The sequence below is a fragment of the Aethalodelphis obliquidens genome, unplaced genomic scaffold, assembly GCF_003676395.1.
Source record: "Aethalodelphis obliquidens isolate GAN/ISIS:26980383/991018 unplaced genomic scaffold, ASM367639v1 scaffold18, whole genome shotgun sequence".
Classification (NCBI taxonomy): Eukaryota; Metazoa; Chordata; class Mammalia; order Artiodactyla; family Delphinidae; genus Aethalodelphis; species Aethalodelphis obliquidens.
This window is the reverse complement of record NW_020837962.1, coordinates 960,247-980,677: the sequence shown is the minus strand read 5'-3', so window position 1 is coordinate 980,677 and position 20,431 is coordinate 960,247. Positions and strand designations below refer to the sequence as shown.

The window sequence follows — 20,431 nt, the reverse complement described above, 5'->3', positions numbered from 1 at the left end:
TGTGTGTGTGTGTGTGTGTGTGTGTGTGTGTGTGTGTGTGTGTGTGTGTTTTGGCTGTGCCATGTGGCTTACGAGATGTTAGTTCCCCGACCAGGGATCAAACCCGGGTCCTCGGCAATGAAAGCATGGAGTCCTAAGCACTGGACCGCCAGGGAATTCCCAATATATTTTTAAAATATAAAGACATTTTATTTGATTTATTTTTTGGCCGTGCCACACAGCATGTGGGATCTTAGTTACCTGACCAGGGACTGAACCCACGCCCCCTGCAGTGGAAGCGCAAATCTTAACCACCTGACCACCAGGGAAATCCCAAGCCAGATATTCTTGCTCATATATTGCGGCCCTTCTCCACGTAAGGAAATCTTTTACATGAGTTTGTACATGTCATTTGACAGGTCCAAAGTCATGTTCTATAGTGAGTCTTCACCAACTCAGAAGAACAAATACAATGCTAGAAGGAGCTCATGGGATGCATGAGCTCCTTCTGTTTTCCAAGGTTCCAGAATTACTTGGAGTGAGTTTAGAAAGCTTAAATAAGGTCGGTGTTAAGGTTGTTTACAGAGACCCTCGTTCCTCAAACAGCTTCCTGTAATTACCCCACGAATAAGAATAACCAATGCGTGTCCGTTTGGGCCTCTTCCTCAGCATGAGGCCCATGATGAAGCCATGAGGACATGGTAAGAACATAATGTGCCTCCCATCATTGCCCAAGGACTCCAGGACAGGTTTCTCTCTCTGACCTCTGCTTACCAAGACTCCCACGTGGAGGAGGGAGAAACAGCAAGAATCACTGCCCCCAAATGTTAGCTATCGTTACCAGTGGAAAAGGGGACTGGTGGAGGAGGGGTGGAAGATTTCTCTTTTAAATATGCACTTGTGTATTGCTTGAATTCTGTTAAACAAACTATTTCATAACCCCTTCTACTGCACACAACCACTCCTTGGATCAAGAACCACTCACCGAGAAGACCAAGACTGAGGCGTGAGCAGAGGACCCACTTGCCTGGATGCGATCAACTTGCTAAAAGCAGACGGGTAACTCACTTGGAACAGAGTCTCCTCTTTATCTTTTTTATCTACAGGAGAACTGGTAACACTGCGCGTGCAGAGGTTCTCTTTTCTAGTGGAGGGAAACATTGCAGGGAAGAGGTCACTTATTTTCCTTCACATCATGACAAGCAGCTACAAGGGAGAATAACGGAACCTACTTTGGATTGGTTTTGTAAACAGATTCTGCCACCCCCGACGTTTTAGGTGTGGGCGCTGCAGCACTTGAATTTCTGTGAGGCGGTGCCACCGGCCTCAGGTGGCCTTGCTGGGGCTCACTGCTTCGAGTGCCAGTCTTCGACTCCATGCGGCATAGCTCCTTAAAACAGACAGAGCAAGGGAGTTTAACAGTTAAGCCCCCAGGATGTGTCAGACCTTGCACAGAAAACACTTGACTTTGAGTATCCTCGAAGCAAGTGAGCATATAAAACAGAGACCAAGAAAGCAAACCTACCATAAACTTCAGAAAGCAAGAGGTATCACAATTACCTGTAAACTTTTAACATTGGTATTTTTGGTAGCAGATCCAGAATTTGCCTGCGACCCTTTTCCAGGTGCGGCTTTGGCACTGGAAGATGGTTCACTTGTATCTTTGATGAGGCACAATTTTGGATTCTTAAGTTTTTTGGGAGACTTCGCTTTATCAGCAGTTGCGTTTGAACTCTTTGTTTCACAGAGTTCTCCACTTTTTGGAGTAAATGACACGATGATCCTATTACCAAAGACATCTTCATTTTCCATTCGCTTCAGAGCCCGTTCTGCACTATCTCGGTTTATGAAGCGGAGGATTGCGCTGCAGCCTGTGATATTTAGCACTTTCCCGCCACAATTATCGGACAGGCGTCTGAGCCTGTTGCTGATGCTCTTGCCATCTTTATTTGCTGGTAGGTTATAAACATAGAGTAGAGTCTGGCACTGTTGATACAGAGGAAAAGTGTTACAGTGGGTTGACTCGAGGGCACACATTCAATTACAAACAAGAAGAACAATGAGTGATCTCCAAACTTTAGCTAGCGACCTTGAAGGGGAGATAACAGAGATTTCCACGGGAGAGGGTAAACTTACTTAGACTGAAAAACATGGAAAAAGAGAAATGTATCTACAATTATCACTCTGGTGAATGAGAAAAAAATATGTGGCAAGATTGAATGTACTGAATAATCGGTCTTTTTTTTTTTTTTGTAAATCATAAGGAATAAGGATCTCTACGGTGGGCAATCTCTCACCTAAAATACTACAATCGACTTAAAGCCCTTCCGGATTAAAAAAGTGAGTGCCAAACACAAGCGAAATAGAGGAAATGTAGCTATAGCCAAAAGACTTAAAAACATAATGAAGAACAACAAAAGTGAATCAGCAGAGCAGCTCCAAAGCCTGAAGTAGGGCCTGTGTATGTTACTTCTTGGGCCAGACTCTGGTATCCCCAACTGCAGATTATCCTTAGCATGTGTTTAATCTCTGGCCAGGCTCTGATCTTGTTGGGTATCAGGCAATGCAGTGGGGCCAACAATGCAAATGCCTGAATCTGGGGGCGGGGCGGGGGGGCAGTCTCCGTTCTGCTGCCATCACGCTGTGGGACCTGCAGCGGCTTGCTTACTTTTTCTAAGTGCTGACTTCCTCCTCTCTAAAATGAGGAGGTTGGGTGAGATCATTCCTAAAGTGCTTCTGTAATCCTAAAGTTATTAAAATACGTTAAAACTGCATTTCATGAATGGGATTGCCCACCCTTCTGGACCATCCACACTATAGCTCCTCTCTGTTATTACTGTTTAAAAGTTGCACATATAGTCTCCAGACAGCTTAAACACAAGCTCAGTGTTGCAGTAAACATTCTTATCCTAAACAAGACTATGAGAAATGCTCAGCCTGCTGGAAACATGTGCACTTTCTCCTGTCAAGTGGCTTACCAGGCTACAGGTGTAGCGACCACTACTCCTCATTGTGCCCATGCATGCCAGGGACCACAACCATAGAAAACAGGCTCAGAGGCCTGCTGGAGCTTCAGGATTAAGTGCCACAACTGTACTATCACTGCTTATTTGACTCCAACCACACCAGTATGTGCAAACCATCATCATATTCTTTACCCTTAAAACCTGGAAGCAAAAAGAGTAATAACTCTCATTCCATTACTTCCATCCCCCTGGCACAAAACATTGCTAGCTTTGTAGACACTGGCAAGTGGCTGTCAGTAAGGTAAATCTGAAAGTCAGTTCCCTATGACATTGTGAAAATAATAAAAGCAAAATGCATATATATCAATTCTCTGAATATCTGTAAGAGAAGAAAGTTTCTAGGCCTGTTTCAAAATCTGGCCAGCCTACTACAAAGAACAGCCTCACCTGGGCTTGGAGACCCCTTATGAAGGGCTGTCTTGAGCCTCTGTAATCTCAACTAGAATATGGCAGAAAGAACACAAACCCACTTACTGGCATTTTTACTGGTAACCTGGGGGGCAGGTCGGAAATGAATTCTTCAAATCTGATCAGCTCATTAGCATGATGCAGCAGTGCTTCTGAGGCCTGGTTTTTATGGACCAAAATTATGTGGAAACCATGCCTGTGTCTCAGGTCACTAAGTTCCAATGCGAAATTGACATCAGCTGAAAGACAAGGTACAGCCCAACCCCCATCCCCAAACATTAGAAACATCTAATGACATCTACTGAGAAGGAAGGAATGGCAGGATTATATTCTAAGTTGCCACCCCCACCCCTTTCTAGAACAGGAACGCATTTCATATCAGAAGGATTAACACGGTAAGACAATTTTACATATACTTATACTGAACCCCAAGACACGTTACTTCCAGTAGTAAAAAGGAGCAAATGTTAATACTCTGAGGAGCCCCAACTTCATCTTAGATTTTTAAAATTAGCAATAAGGGGCCCCCAGGATTAAAAAAATTACATTTTCTTTAATAAACTTGGCCCTGCAAGAATCCTTAATCAAGTTCCAAGGAGAAAAATACAGAAATCCACGTAGACCCATTTTTTTTCTAAACAGTTTTCAAAGATAAACATAAAATGTCCTATGTATTTCAGCGTCTCTGGGGGCACATTTTACTTTAACATATTTTGGTTTCTATGATAATTCACACACAGTGAGTTTAGCTGAAATTAGCAGATGTTTCTACACTTACTTGACACAAGAACCACAGTGGCAGGAGCAGTGTGAGTATTTGCAAACCTTCGGAGGCTCTGGCGGAGCTTGTCGTCAGCAGCGTTCTTTGCAGTAGCATTGATGTGGGCAACGGTTACCTGCATTAATTTATAATAAGGACAAATGAGAAAGAGCTGAGGTTAGAAAATCACTACACATTCTGCCTGCCTCTTAATAGACAGTTCTTGAGGAAACTTTTATTATTACTGCCACTTAGGAACGGAAAAAAATTACAGTCAAATCTCAATAATTTCAACTTCAGTTCTCCAGACGAATTAACTGGATCATTATCCCTAGTTTCATCTGTAATCTTCTGCTTTTCTGCTTCATCCATCCCCCTTTCAGAAAATAAAGAAAAGAAAGTGAAATGTGAAGTAAACTAGCTCTCTCTAGTATCTTTTGCCAACAGTTTTGTGGGTGGCAGAGGTATGATATATAATTAAGGTACGATTTGGGGCTGTATTTGATGTCATTTCTATTCGTCGTCTATGGCTTCCACCATCAGGTGGTGGAAGAAGAGAGGCATCTGCCCCTAAGGGAGCTAAAATGTGTTTATTCCTGTTAAAACTATCAGGCTCATATTAAAGTCTCCAAAGGAAGGAAAGGTTTGAGAGGTGCCTCAACTACATACAATACAAAATAGGATTTATTAGTTTTTACAAGGAACAGAACTATATAATTTTAGGCAGGAATATGGCATATCAATGGAATTACTTGTCTGAAAGTCAAAAGAACTTGATTCTGGTTCCAGCTGAAGAGAACAGACTTTGGGGTCAGACAATCTGGATTTAAATCTAAGCTCATCCACTTACGGCCATATGATCTTAAAAAAGTTGCTTCACCTCTTGGGCCCTTTCATTTGTAAATTCCAAATAATAAATCCTATGAGCCTTGTTCACAAAGCAGTTATGAAAATCAAAGGAAATGATACATATGTAACCACTATACTAGGAAAGCACTAGTCACATATAAGCAGCCTTGCTGAAAGATCAGACATGATTAAATGATTTCTAGTACCTAATTAAGAAATAATCTTTTGCTATTTTCCTTTATTTACAAACTTAGCACAAATGCATGTTATTAAACAAATTTTCAATTAGAATTCTTAAAAAAAATCACACATGCTTATTCTTCTACCAAAATAGATAAAAATTCTTTTTTTTTTTACCTGGCAATTATTCAGTTCTTGAATAACTTCTTTGTTTTCTTTACTGATGTCACACACACAAATGAATTCTGCTTCTCTGTGGCCTTTAAAAAACTTCTCACGAATTCTTTGTACAACTGCAGTAGCTGAGCGGCCAGAGGGGACTGAGCAATTTTCAATATCCCAAAAAACTCCAATGGGGGGTAAGTTTTCTAGCACCTGTCCGGCTAGCGCAACTTCTGGTGACCCTTAAGAAATGTTAACATTTTCAATTACAATGGTAAAAAAGAGGTAAGATATTCAAATAAAAATAACAAGTAGCTACCTCTCATTCTTAGGGGCAGGAAAATGAAATTATTGACTGATGTTAAATTTAAGGATACCAACCTCAATGGCTGGTCTAATAAGACAAACAACCCCAAGTTGCCATAGTATCTCTAAGTGATCATTCCCATTTTTCAGGAGAGAACAAATCTAAAGATCAAGTCACTTTAAGCCCACAATAAATCCATGACAAAGCATGAGGCGTTCTCACACTGACCAGTTATGCTCCTCTGAACACTAACACATAGGTGAATGGACACAGCAGCTCTGAGACCTGACCTTCATGCTCCACCCGCACTTGTCTACCGACTCAGTGTGGGAGAACAATGAAGAGGAGACAGACCGTGAAGTTGTTATCATCCTTGATTTGATTTTATTTTTAAAGCACATTTGTTTGTTTGTTTGTTTCTGGTTGCGTCGCAGGGCTTGCTGGATCTTAGTTCCCTACCCAGGGATCCAACCCGTGCCCACTGCAGTAGAAGCTCGGAGTCCTAACCACTGGACCGCCAGGGAATTCCCTTGTCCTTGATTTTAAATGATTTTTAACACTGCATTCGTATCTGATTCAAGTTTTTAAAAAATGTTTTTTAAAGATAAAATATATCAATTACTTTTTGGGGAAATGATCTTAGGTTTTCAAATACTGTTTTTCATCAGCCATTGCTAAATCTTTCTAAATACTAAGTACGTCTAGGGAGCATACAACCAACAAGTGTGATTATGAACCTAAGTTGACACCAAGTCCCTTCCAGCACTTATTTCTCCTAATATACTCCTTATTTTTCTATACACAGCTTCTGGTCTCAAATAGCATCAGCCCAACATTAATGGCAACTGACCTATTGGTCTATAAGGATAAAAAGATCTTTACCAAGAGATGGAAATGGAGACTCATACACAGTAGCTTTAGAACCACAGGAATCTTTTTAAAGGTGATTAAATGCAGTGTTAGTATCAGGTATTGAAAACTAATATGCACATTTTACACCATACTGTCATTTACCAAATTTCGAAGCAGCTTTGCCTAGACTGGTCGCCAATAACAACGTGGTCTCCTTCCCTGTTCCTTTGGTTCCACAGCCATTACACAGAGGAATAGTAACAGGTGCAGTTTGAGTATTTGGAGGTGGTATATTTGGCCAGACTTTAGCAGCATCAATTATACTATTTCTTGCCGGCTGTTTTAAAATTTTTTTAAAAAGAGGAGGAGGTTTCAGATACATTATTTCAGAACCTAGAGTTACACATAACAACTGAAAACACATTCTAAGTGTTTCTCCTTTCCACCTGCTAACCTCTGATAAAACGTATTTTCAAATCACCTTTCCCAGAACTATCAGCTACCAATGCATAAACTCACTTCCAAAGTGACTTGAAATGATCAGGGAAGATATTCACATGATCAGACCTTTACATTCTGGGCCATGTGTCTGCTACGGTGGAGACCCTCAGACACACTTTACATAAAAGGAAGTAATGTCTCTACCTGAACACTGGGTGTGACTGAGACCAAGTTTCAAGTTCCCCAAATTATTACAAAGGGACAACATGCAGTTTTACAAGAATGGGTCCATGTATCAAGTGAGTGTTAGCTATAAGAAATCACAATTGTGCTCTAGCCTTTAAAGACTGAACAGAACACGAGGCTTTGCCAAGCTAGGTTCACATGTAAGAAGTAGATTTATTACAGGAGACTCTAAGAGCATAAACTAAATAATTACTCTGTACTTTTTTGAATGGTCCCTCCCATTTTACCCTTTGCTTTCTTTCAGGACCAGAAGGAGTTATGCTGATGGGGAGAAAGCCACATCACGAAAGAGTCTTTGACCCCACTCACAAGAAAGATATTTTTCAAGATATATCCATTAATATTTTAAAAAAGTCATTCCTCAAACCTTAGCTGCACCCAACATAACAAATAAAAAGATACAAACCTTGTTGAGGCAGTCTTCGCAGTAAAGTGAGCCCTTTAAACAAACCGGAGGTACCACATTTAGGTGCAAAGAGTTGGTGCATAAGTGAGGCGTTAGCTCCGACTGTGAAATGTGCTCTTCCAAGTGCCCGGGAGCCCCACTTGTGAAATCAGAACAGGGGAAATAGCCAGCGGAGGAGGTGCAGCCCTGGAGAGCTGGAAACTGATGCAGCTTGTGCACATTACCATGACATGACTGGAAATGGAGCTTTCCACAACAGGGCAGGTGTTTGCAGGGAGAGAGATTACTTTCTAGACACATGCTGGGAAAGTCACTTGCAACGCTGGCCAAACTGTTCCTAGCTGAGGCACTCTGGAGTGAAGATGCAGACTGGAAAGCAAACCCTGACCCCACCTGACACGTGACTGTCCTGGTGCTTTGCGAGTCTAACAGTGCGCCTGGGGGAATCAAGCTACCAGTCCCTCCGCCACCGCCACCACCAAAACGCATTGGCGAAGTGGAGGGGTCATTAGGGCAATGGGCACAGCAGCTTACTTTGGGGACAGTTGAAAGCTGTATTTTAGGTTGCTGAAGAGAATGGATATCTGGAAGTGGGACTGCTGGAAAAAGTTTAGAGCCAGCATGAAGGGGAGATGGTACATCCTTTAATTCCACAGCAACTTTCTTGTTCTCCATGTAATCTTTCTGAGAAAAGAAAACCAGAACACAAATTAATTTTATGAGGCTAGTGACTTGGGGTTACTCACATCTGATTGCATTAAAAAATGGAAACAGTGTTCAAACCTATCTACATCACTCCGTCATAACCACACAAAATCACAACCACAAAAATGGAATGGCAGCTAAAACCAGGAGCATTCTTCAGCAGGAGGTGAACATTGAAACAGACAACTAAAATTACAACTGTGTCCTTCCTGAATTTTAAGAGACTTGGGGAGGGGGTCTGTTTACATATTCAACAAGCCTGATTAACCAACCATGTCTCAGTGTCTTCCCTTTGATAACTTCCCCTTGCCTCTCAGTGTCTTCTGAAGACAAAATAGGTGGTATGAAAAACAACAGTCATAACAGTATTCACTAAAGACGGCTTACAAGCAAAGCGCCTTGAGGAAAATACTTAATAGTTTGTGCAGTCAGAGCTAGGTGGTTTTAGTAAGGTCCTCCAGGGGAGAAGGTATCAAGCACTATGGATGAGATCAGCCATCGGCCCAAGTGGCCCATCCATGAATAGGTCTTAAACGTGTTGCTGATGACATTTAGCAAACCCTGGGGTATCATGACCTAAAGCCATAATGCCAACAATTATTTTGTAACCAGTGGAAAGAATTAGAGTAATTAGAAAACTATCTGGGGAAAAGATAAAAGAGAAATAGTTTGTCATATGCCTGTAACATAGACACATGAGGCTGGTATGCTTATAAAGGTTATAGCATTGCACTGGTGTCAGAGACCTGGGTTTGAATGTGATACTAAATAGTTTTAGTATCTTACCTTGGGTAAGTGACTTAACCTAACCTCTTTATGCTTCAATTTTACCATCCTTCAACTGGGAACAACAGAATGTACCTACTACATTTGTTAGAAGGATAAAATGAAATTACTATTTCATAAAGCACTCAGCAGAGTACCTGGCCACTGAAAGGGGATCCAACAAATCAACAACATTTATTGGCTGAGTGCAGGCGCTATTAAGATGAAAGGGATGCCCTGATATAGTGATTGAGACATGCTCATCCCTTAGAGCATAGAAAGGTCCATCTGACTGCTATGATTTCACTCCTTCTGCTATGGGAGGGTATAATAATACGGGAGAAATTTGGATTTTCAGTTACTTTTCCTAAAAGGGAGGTAATAGCAATGGTCTCACCAGCCAACAAGCAGTGTGTTCTGCCCTCTTGGTAATTACAATTCAGGCTGGAAATTAACTCACTGGCATTATGATTTATATAGATCTGGCTCTTATGGGCAGGGTTACTGTGAGGTGGTCTTCCTGAACGTACTCAATTCTGGGTACCACTGACAAAATCGAGATTCTGGATCTGTAAAGGTGACAGTGCAATTCCGTGTCCTGTGACTCTGTTAGGGCTAGATCTGCCACCCCAGGACCCTGCTTGAGCTGCCAGCCCTCAGTGCAAACTGTCCCTGAGGTAAAATACTTCTGAAATAACTCCAATTACTGATGCCATGCGACAAAGGTAACTATATAATGAAAAACTGGAGAAGACAGGGAATAGATTTTTTTTAGAAGTCATTATTAATACCCTTATATAAATTCATAGTAAAGTCTCATTTAAATCCCAAGTACAATAGCAAAAAAAAAAGTGATAACGATGAAGGAAATAAAATCAGAAAACGTCAAAATCACTACGAAAAGACAAAAGAAAAAGTTCTAGACATATTTAAATATTCAAGAGAAATCTTGAACAGAAAAAGACTATCAACAAATCCTATCAATCTTTCCTTGATTTTAAGACACAAAACTCAGAAGGCTACCGTAAAACAATATCTATTTTGTACTTTCCTCCGGTCTTACTCTACAATGTGGATTTTGTCTTTGTGACATCTCCACATCTCTGTGACGTTAATGAGAAACAAATCTTTCCAAAATTTTAACATCAAATATTTAAAGCATCTATTGTTGCTTAGTGTGTAAGTAGAGGAGTTAAAAAATTGTGCCTTCATTGAGTCAGGAATTACAATAATGTGCTACAAGGAGTAATATAAGCAGGATGCAAGAGAAAATTTAGCAGACTCCAGGGAGAGAGACTGCCCCAGACCAAATGGATCTCTCATCTATTTGCATTAAGAATTTGCTATGTCCTTAGTCTTGCACATAGTTACCGTTTGGGGACTAAGTGGCAACGTTTGCTCAGGACGAGAAAAGCAATTAGAGAATTTCCAAAGCCATGGCTTAGCATCATTATCTTGTTGAAGCCATCCAAGTGTTCTACTGCAGGAGTTCTCAGTTCCGTTTCCTTCCATCATACAGCCATACAAAGTGGTTCAACATTCTTTCATCTTTCTTTTCTTTCATTCTTCCACCCTGTTAAGAGTGAGATTTCAATATTATTTATTTGCATAAGTACAAATTTTATTACTGAAATCTGAGACTACAACTATATTTATGGTGTATAGGTCATTGCAAAGAGGGTTGATGGGACCAAATCCAGGAACTCTTAATGCTGTGACCAAAGACTGAGTTTTCCATAGGATGTAACAGCCACTCAGTGGTGCTATGTTTTCCTGATGGAGATACAAGATTTAGCCACTCATATCCAGGATTAGTGATGTGGGAAAGTAAAAATAAATGTAAATGTCTTCCAAGTTAAGAAAAAAAAATTATGGTGCAATGGCTCCCAACAAGTCAGATCTTGGAACACAAGTAGAATAGCTATCAAAACATATTACAGCTTACTAAAATTGGTAAACTTGGTTGACTATTTATGCTTGAACCCTAACTACATCAACCTGATGTTTTAAAAAGTCTATCATCTTCCATTCCTTACGTTTCATAGGTCTTCAAACAAAAATGAACTCTGGACGAGCCCTATTTCTTTTCAGCCATGCTTGAGAGAAGTAGCCACATCTTGGACACCTGCATAACCGGGAGAGAAACCTCTCCTCTTCACTTGGCTGGAGCCAAGCTCCTCCAGCCCACAGCAGATGTTTTCTATATAATATTTCTTAATTCTTCTCGACTATCACTCACTGAACACTCTACTTGGGAGATTCAAAAAGTTAACAGAAGACAGCATATAATTTGAGTAAAAGAACCACCACATGTCCTCATTCCCAATTATGTAAGATCGTGAAATTGATTTCAGAGCAACCTATCCCACTGTGTCTTTGATATGAGTATTGAAGGTCCAAATTAAGTGACCTCTGTGGACTTTGAATTTGATTCAGCTACAAAACAAGTCGAACCAACCTCTTAGTTTACTTATTATGAAAGTGGAATCTGCTATACCACCAAAAATCTAACAGAGAAATCTCAAGTCCCAGATGTGCTCTTATCTACTCCAGAGCAACAACACTCTACAAGTCTTAAATGATACGATAAAAGCAGATCCAATCAGTAGTAGCCATTGGGCACACAGGCGGCCTGCCAGTGGTAAGGACAAGGAAGTCTCATTTCCAAGCCCTCACCACCATGCCCCAACCACCTCCTACTCTTACCGACAATGGCCATTTTAAGGTTATTAATTTATCTTTCAGAAATTTCTGGGCATATAGAGAAGAATTTCTTTTAGCTATCTCCCTGATAAGATGCTCTTTTCAAGAGATTTTAACATCTACATAGTCCAGTGAGGGGAGAGATGACTATATAAGCACTATGTCTAAAATATAGGAAAACCAATCACAAAAAGCAGGGGTAGGCAAACTACTGCCTAAAACTATAGCCAAAACCGGCCCACTGCTTGTATTTAAATGGCCTGCGAACTAAGAATGTGTTTCACATTTTTTAATTCTTGGGAGAAATCAAAACAATATTTTGTGACAAAGCTACATGAAATTCAGATTTCGGTGTCTACGACTAGTTGTATTTGAGACACAGCCAAGCTTATTGAAGTCCTATGGCTATGTTTGCACTACAACTGCAGAGTTAATTATTTGCAAGAGACTGTAGATCATATACCTACAGAGCCAAAAATATTTACTATTTGGCCCTTATGTAGAAGCTACAAAACTTTATTAAGTTTCAGTTTCTTCCTCAGTCAAGTGTGCCTAATTTCTCCCCTGCCCACCTCAAAGCATTACTATGGGGGAAAAAAATCAGATAAAAGATGCCACCATCTGTTTGTCTTCACCGCTGTATGGCTTGTGCCAAGCACGGGGCTCCTACATAGTATATACTAAGGAAATATTTGTTGAATGAGGGAATGAATAAAGCAGCTATTTACCTACAAAAACTGGAGCTAATCTGGAGACAGAGATGGAGTTAACTGCCACAATGATAGTAAATTATGGTACTTGTTCTTCCTATTAAATACAGACCTCATCTACCCTATCTTCTCTCTAGAGCCTAAGAATTTGTGATGTTCACGACATACACTTCAACATGCTCTCTCAAGCCCCTTCAAGGCCAATCCTGAAAGTGAGCTAAGGTGTCAAGTAAAATACAGTTTACAAAGCTTTTTTGTTTAACATTATTTATTTCCTCATTCAGCAAATATTTACTTAGTATCTACTATGTAGTAAGCCTGTGCTTGGCACAAGGGATACAATGAAGGAAACAACCAGACACTGCGATCCATTTATGTCATCTTTTTTCCCACAGTAAATCTGTGAGAAAGACAAGGGAGAAATTAGCCACATTTTTACAGAGGAGAAACAGAAGTTAAATGAAATTATGTAACTTGCCCAAGATCACACAATAGAAAGGGAAAAGAACCAGGCTTGTCCACCTCTTTCTATCACACCAAGGTACCTCTGGTATCGCTCAACACGAGCAATAGAAAGTATAAACGTATTAGCTTGTTAGTGGCCTGCACCCGGAAATTTTCCTAAATATTCCTGGGAATGACGTGATGTAATTCAGGTAGTCAAAGCAAGTTCTGTTTGATTTGAGTGGAAGTCTCACTTCCGCCATTATCTCTCAGTCTTTGAGCAATTCAGATAGTGGTTGAGAGCCCAGACTGTGACATCAGACTGTCCTCCTATCAATCCCCAATTCTGCCGCTTCCTATCTGTGCAGCTTTGGACAATGCGCAACCTCTCTGAACCTCAGATCCCATCTGTAAAATGGGCCTGATGATAATAGTAGCACCTTCATAGGTTGTTGTTTGTATTAAATGAGACAAAGTAGAAAATTTAGGAGTGGCCTTCTCTCAACACCCAATCTAGTCCTCAACACCCCACATCACCGCATCCCATTCCTGGGTATTTCTGTAGTTTTTCACAGTTCTTCTTCCTAAAATTATCTTAGTTGCTTGCTTTTTTATTATCTGTCTCCCCCACGTAAATATAAACTCCACAGTAGTACATATGGATCATGTTTTCTTATTCATTATTGTATCTCCTGCACCTAGCACAGTGTCTGGCACCCACCAACAACTCCTGAATGAATGCAAAGTTCAATAAATGCCTCAGAAGCCCATTTAGGTTTCAGTTTCCCTGTATGCAAAACAGAATATTTATGCTCAGAGATGTTAGAAAGTGCAAAAGATGTAACTTGAAAGCTCTAGGTAATAAAAGAAAGGTGCCAGGGAAACTCTAAAAGGTGTATCACAGTGTCGCAGTACAATTATTGGGAGTGGTTCAAGTCCTAAGACAACTCAACGCTCAGTCAAGCCAGAGGCTACACCCTAGGGAGTGCTGATAGACCGAGGAGGGTGCAAAACGCTGGGGGGCGGGAGGGTTGCAAAAACACCAGCTGTTCCCTTCCTCTCTTAAACTTCCAACAAGAAGGGTTGCTCTCCACACCTGGAGGGCCCCAAAGGGAGAAAGGAGACAAGTGTGGGCAGGGAGCCAAACACCCCCAAAGGGCAGCAGAGGCGCTGCAATGACAGTCGTGAATTGACCCGAAAGGGAGACAACTCGAACCTGTAGCGGGGGCTTGCCCGGTGGGTCCCATTCCTTCCCCTCATACCAGCCAACCTCCCCCACCCCCGCCGGCAACAGGCAAAAGGAGGGGACGCTCTCCCCCTCTCCAGCCTGGTGGCCCCAGAGCACTGGACGCGTCGGGGACTACTTCCCAGCGCTGCCAGCAAACTCACCTCAGCCGCCGGCTCCACCTCCGCTCACATTCCGGCCCCACCGCCTTCCCCCCCCCCCCCCCAGGCCCTTTGTTTTGATTCCCGACTCCGCAGCTCCCGCCGCCGCCGCCAAGCGCACCCTCCACTTCCGCTTCCGTACCGCACCGCCCCTGTCGCAAAACCGACGCCCTTCTCTCTTCCCTGCCTCCGCCCCTTCCTCCGCCCCTCCCCCGCCGCCGCGTCCTCCCCGCGCGGGGCGTGCTGGGAACCCCGGGGGGGGGCGGGGCCTCGCGGCCCTGCAGCCTCGTCAGGCTCAGTCCCCTCCCGATAAACCCCTAAATAGGGACCTTCCCGGGGACCGACCCCGGCTTTTTTGGCGAAAACCCCCAGTTTAAGAAAGGCTTGCCGCTGGCTTATCGTTGTGGCGTGGGAAGGAACCTGAAAGCGGAGATTTAGGGTGCTTGTGAGGTGGAACCCGGGGAAAAAATCTGCCAACCGGGATTTGTCACCGTTCAGCTCTTTCGGGCTTTTGAGGGAAGGCGACTTAAAAGGGATTTTGATGAAAAACCTGATCGTTTTGGCTTTTTTTCTCTCTTACTCTTGTCACGTGATGACCCTACTTTTTTTTTTTTTTTTTTAAATTAAATGACGCATATTTGCTACAGCATCCTTTATCTAGTGCAACCTAGCGGCGAGTGGAGAAAAAAATAACTGCCAACTGGGCTGCCCGCGAGGTCCTTCGGGCCGGCAGGGCGCCTCGAGAAGTTGTGATCCAGCTGGCAAAAAGAAAGCCTGTGCCAAGACTAGGCTGGATTTTTGTCACCAGCAATTAAGAGGTCCTCGTGACTTAAGTAAGAAAACGTGATTTTTTTAAGTCCTGGTCCAAAGCTCGTTGCAAATGAATACAACTTTTCCAGTGCCCACCTAGGTGAGCAAAAAGGAGACTTTATAGTTGCAAAAGCCATGTGAAGCCAATAACAGCTTGTGTTGTTGGTGGCTAGATTTGCCATGTTTGGGGTTTTTTGGTTTTTGGGGGGTTTTGTTTTGGGTTTTTTTGCTTCAGATTCTTTACTTATATTTGAAATTTTTGAAAAATTGTTTTTAAGTAGGCACAACGGACATTTCTGAAACTACCAGCTGCTCACTATTTCCTGTTGCAAATTGGGAGAAAAACAAAGCATATATATTTTAAATCTAGACATAGTTTACGATGCAATAGCCGAATGCTACGTAAAAGATTATTTCTGAAGTTTGCTAAGAAACAGGTTAACTTTGCATAAGGATCAGCAAGTAAAAATTGCCGAAAGAGAACTTTTTTCCCCCTGAAGTCTGTACTGTGAGGCAACTTCATTAGGCAATCCACATTAAGTGGGGGAGATTTCAGGGGAAGCTGATACATCCCTGTAGACGTCCTTGTAGACAGGTATTGTGGAGGGCAAGATCAAACACATAGCTGAAGAACCCTTTGTGCTTGTATTCCATTTCCAGAAGGCAGATGACAAGTCCACACATCATCTGCCTGCTTAGGTATTTATTACTGCTGAGTAAATCTTCATTGTGTCTGTGTGTGGTAGTATTCTCCAAGTGGGAATTAGAACAGATGAAAAACAACCCTGTTTCTAGCGTTTTGTTTTTTTCACAGTACCAAAAAATATGCTTCTCTTTAGAGATTTTTTTCTCTCCTTTTCATTCTAGTTGAGTATCTCTGAACACAGACAGTACTAACTAAAAATATAAAAAGGAAACAATAATAGTGGATTTTAAAATTGCTTTTTATAATAAAGATAATATCTTTTATAATAAAGTTAAAATAAAATAAAATAAAGATCAGACACATTTTGTTTGACATTGCTTGGCATTCTTTCAAGTCCAGAGCTGTGCCTGGTGTCAATAAGTAAATGCAGTAAATAAAAATGTTATCAATCATACTAAATGGAAGGCTAATGAAAAGTTTAGTGTTTTGAAATAATAAATTATGATGGTAGAATTTAAGCAAGAGAAACCCAGCTTTCTGCTCATTAATATCTGAAAGCTACAAGGAAAACATTGAATAGAGAGAAAAAAGTTTTAATTAAAGTATACCAAAATTTCCCTTTCATTTTTTTAAGGTTTTATCCAATAACAAACCCATTTACCTAAACACCTATTCCTGAAGAGGAGTTTAATGATAATCATTTCAATATCTTCTCCCTTTTATTTTTAATGGAAAAATGAAGGAAATTGAAAATCAACTGGTTTAAATGATTTAATGTCATGTAGTCAGTACTGATAGCTCATCAACTTGTGGTTCAGCTTATCTTTAAACTGGGGTGATTATTCTCTGCCCAGAAACCTCACAGAATGGTGAGGCTCTGGAAAGTGTCAAGGGGGTGCAAATGATTTATTAGCATTTGGGGCCAGGATGGAAGTTTCCTAAAAGACACTTTGATACTTAACCCCGTTGATGTAAGTGGTAGTTCCCTTTTGCATCTCCGAGCTTCTTTCAGGAAGTAGCAAGGAGTCGAAGTAGAATTAAAGGTCATTCTTAACCATGGCAGGGATGCAGGAGGGATTCTATGACTGGTTGGAGGCCTCAAAGCAGCTAAGATCTCTGCCTGTAGCATTGTGCTGAAGAACACCAGTGTAGGAGTCAAACAGACCCAGCTTTGAAGTCTGATTTGTTATTAATTGTGAAACCTTGGGCAATGCATTTAACTTCCTGCACCCTTTTCTCAGCTTTAAAATGAGGACCATAAAAGTGCTTTCCTGTGGTTCTCATCATCTGGGTCTCAGCTCCATTGTCACCTGGTAGAGTGGCTTTCCCTGACATTCTATCTGCAGGGACCCCTCCCCAGCCCCTTTCTATCATATGACCTTGCTTTAGTCATAGCACTTATTAGCATCTGACATTATTTCACTGTTTCTGTTTGCTGATTTAGTGTCCTTTCTTAGTACTATAAGCCCTTTGAGGACAGGTGTCTTGTTTGACATTTATTTTGATATAAGTGAGTGCTCAATAAATATTCGTTGGTGAACATCAAGAAGTTAGCATTATGCCAGACCTAGATAACCAATTGAAAAATCATGATCACTACATAGATTGTACTTAACTATGTGCTTAGGCACTGTCCTAAACGTTTTGCAAATGCCAAGTTGACTCATTTCGTCTCTGCATAACCCCATTTTATAGATGAGGAAAGTAAGTCACAGAGAGAATAACTTGCCCAAGATCACACAGCTACTAAGGGACAGAGCAAGGATTCAAAGCCAGGCTCGAAAACAATCTCCTGTAAAGGAGTTTTGCTGCCTTTGAAGAAGATAATGATGTGAAAATTGTTATATTGGTTGTGGGACTTCCCTGGCAGTCCAGTGGTTAAGACTTTGCCTTCCAATGCAGGGGGCGTGTGGGTTCCGGGTTGGGGTTCCATCCCTGGTGGGGGAGCTAAGATTCCCACATGCCTCCCAGCCAAAAAACCGAACATAACATAGAAGCAATATTATAACAAATTCAATAAAGATGTTAAAAATGGTCCACATCAAAAGGTCTTAAAAAAAAAAGAAAATTTTATATTGGTTGTAAAGTTGTGGGGAGGACCTGGGGCATTGCTTATCCTCACTGGACCTAGATCTTTGTCCTATCTGCTTTGGGGAAAAGCCAAGAACAGGAAAATGCAACCGGTGTCAAGGGGAGGGAGTCATATTTTCTTGAAGTGCGTGGCCCGCAAATCCCAGCCCGTCCCCCCGGTGTCCAGGGAGCACCCTTTAGCCTCCAAGGCGGGCCAGAACCCTGCCCAGCAGCGGGAGCCTCCCAGGGCCCCTCCCGCCAGCCCGCCCAGGGCCGCCGCGTGGCCATGCCGCGCCCGGGCCCTGGGAAAAAAGTTTCCAAAAGGCGCTGCTCGGCGCTGATTGGCCGAGGCAGACGCGGTCCCGTAGCGCGGCAGCCAATGGGCGGCGCCGGCCGCGGGCGCGGGCGCGGGGGCGGGGGCTGGAGGCCCGGGGCGCACCGCCCCCAGCCGCTGCCGCAGCCGTCGCCGTCGCGGTTCCTCACAGCCGGAGCCGGGTAAGTGCGGAGCTGCGGCCCCCGGGGTGGGGACTTCCTGGGGACTGCCAGCGCCACCGCCACGGCCGCCGGGAAACTCTTCTGCCCGCCCCGGCGCCCGCCACGCTCTCGGGACCCCGGGCCGCCGCCGTGCAGGGGCCCTGGCGCGCCCCTCACTTGCGCGTCGCTTCCCGGGTGCTGGGCTCGAAAATTGCGCTTCCCTGGAGCCTGCCTTCTTAACTTTGTGCCTTCACACCCTCGAGTCCCTCGCGCCTGGTTCCTCACCCTTGCCAGCTTTCTTTCTCTTTCTGCGCTCGCCTCTCTCCGACCCCGCTGCCCTCCCCCTCCGTCCTAGACTTCCTCGGTCCTTCTGCTCTCCACGTCCCGGGTCCCCGCAGCCCGGCCGCTCTGCCCTCCTGTTCCCTCCCACCCCGACTCCCCTGGTCTCCCTTCTCGCTCAGTTTTCTGCCCTTCAGTCCTCGTCATTGCCTTCTGCTGCCCCCCACCGCCCCTCATTCCTCGTAGCCCCCCTCCCGCCCACGTCCCCACCCACCTCCACCCTCGGTGCAGGCCTCTTTCCAAAAACCTCCCTCCTCCTTGGCACTTCCCTCCCTTTGGGAACGTGTTTGGAACGGTCTTCCTCCCTCCGCTTTCCTCAGATCTCTGTTGCAGGACGGTTCAGATTTCCCCTGACAGCACTTTGGGGAAGGATTGGATAAAGGATGAAAACGCTTATTTTACAGCTTGAATGCGGTGGCTGGGCTCACCTGCCTCTGAGGTCATAGGAAACCCCGCCATCACCTTGATATTGCTTTTTGGGGAAGCTACATTATCTTCTCCAGTCATCTCAAGTTCGCTGTCTCCCGAGGGCTCGACCTTCCCGGATTTCTTTGTCCAGGGTTTTATCATGTTGTGCCCCTCTCTACCTTTAGGCCCCTTTTAACTTCCTTTCTAAAGAAACGACCTTTGCAACACGCGCCGGACAGAAATTTCTCATTTTCTGTGCGAGTTTTGTTCATGTATCCTAGGATAGGATGGCATTTTAGGACATGGGTAAGGTACTTTGAAGAGTAATTGGATCCCAGCGACTCCCAGAGCCCCTTGTTATCTGACCCCAGCGTTGGTATTTAACCATTTTTGAAACTTAAAAATGTAGATGATCTATGCTCCTGAAGTGTCAGAGGCCTCTGATTGGTATATTTCATCCCATTTGGTTAATAGTTTCTTAACTTGGCTTATTCTGTTAGGATGTGATTTTTGTTTCCAGAGTGTGTTCTTTTGCTTTAGAACGTGTGAGCCCAGAGAGATTACACTCTGCTTCCTCACAAGATAATTCCCTAACACGAGCATGCCTGCATGTGGAAAGTTTGTGCCTGCAACTGGTACTATGTTTGTACCTAATCCTGACACAGGTGCTTTGTGTCTGCCTCGCTCAGCAGTGCCCAGCACTTAGTAGGTGTTGGGAAATGTTTGAAAAGGAACGGAGGAGGGGAACGCCTCCGTAGGAAAAGCTCCTTCCTTGGCCTCTTGGTTCAAGAAAGTAAAAATTATCCTTGGACAGGATAATTTGTTTTCTTTTCGTCCAAGTTTAAGCTTCTTAAAATTTCAAAAGCAATATGTGCTTACTGCAAAAAACAGTATATATCTTAGAGAAGCGTCAGGTACATGTTCGAATCTCAGTGTCTGCCTTACCCCCATACTGGTATATCCTTACAGACTCTTCTATTTGTATACTCAGAGGGAGATACATTTGCAAACAAAAATGACACTTTCTTAACATATCATAAACTTTCTTCCATATCAGTACATTTACTACTTCTTTTTTTTTGTGGTACGCGGGCCTCTTACTGTTGTGGCCTCTCCCGTTGCGGAGCACAGGCTCCGGACGCACAGGTTCAGCGGCCATGGCTCACGGGCCTAGCCGCTCCGTGGCGTGTGGGATCTTCCCAGACCGGGGAACGAATCCGTGTCCCCTGCATCGGCAGGCGGACTCTCAACCACTGCGCCACCAGGGAAGCCCAGTATATTTACTTCTTAACTGCACCATTTTCTGATCAGTCCTCTGTCAACAGTTAAGTTCCTCCAGTTTTCCCCTCAGTCAA

At 43.1% G+C, this 20,431-nt stretch overlaps 2 protein-coding genes, 1 long non-coding RNA gene and 1 other non-coding gene across 15 annotated transcripts in view; 3 read left to right on the top strand and 1 right to left on the bottom strand.

Annotated features, from left to right (window-relative positions):
* Positions 1-14,457, bottom strand: part of MARF1 (meiosis regulator and mRNA stability factor 1) — a 40,466-nt gene extending 26,009 nt beyond the window's left edge. For 4 of the 7 annotated variants that reach the window (XM_027117301.1, XM_027117303.1, XM_027117304.1 and 1 more), the window contains exons 1-10: positions 14,333-14,457; positions 10,458-10,659; positions 7,617-8,300; positions 6,686-6,860; positions 5,380-5,606; positions 4,192-4,309; positions 3,480-3,652; positions 1,540-1,965; positions 1,212-1,369; positions 965-1,123 (exon numbers count right to left, since the gene is read on the bottom strand). In XM_027117301.1, coding sequence (XP_026973102.1) covers positions 965-1,123; positions 1,212-1,369; positions 1,540-1,965; positions 3,480-3,652; positions 4,192-4,309; positions 5,380-5,606; positions 6,686-6,860; positions 7,617-8,300; positions 10,458-10,601 — 2,264 coding nt within the window. In that variant the 5' untranslated portion in view covers positions 10,602-10,659; positions 14,333-14,457. The remainder of the gene's footprint in view (positions 1-964; positions 1,124-1,211; positions 1,370-1,539; positions 1,966-3,479; positions 3,653-4,191; positions 4,310-5,379; positions 5,607-6,685; positions 6,861-7,616; positions 8,301-10,457; positions 10,660-14,332) is intronic. The other 3 variants (XM_027117305.1, XM_027117306.1, XM_027117307.1) reach the window with 3 other exon arrangements.
* Positions 830-7,608, top strand: LOC113626167 (uncharacterized). The gene is made up of 3 exons (XR_003435066.1): positions 830-1,038; positions 2,244-2,319; positions 7,455-7,608. It is a non-coding gene; the product is annotated as an uncharacterized LOC113626167 (long non-coding RNA).
* LOC113626655 (small nucleolar RNA SNORA25) lies at positions 10,750-10,876 on the top strand. Its single transcript, XR_003435210.1, has one exon. It is a non-coding gene; the product is annotated as a small nucleolar RNA SNORA25 (small nucleolar RNA).
* A 3,815-nt stretch (positions 14,458-18,272) lies between the features above and the next one.
* The window catches only part of NDE1 (nudE neurodevelopment protein 1), a 48,007-nt gene continuing 45,848 nt past the window's right edge, over positions 18,273-20,431 (top strand). For all 6 annotated transcript variants that reach the window (XR_003435065.1, XM_027117299.1, XM_027117295.1 and 3 more), the window contains exon 1: positions 18,273-18,350. The gene's annotated coding sequence lies outside the window, so the exon portion shown is untranslated. The remainder of the gene's footprint in view (positions 18,351-20,431) is intronic.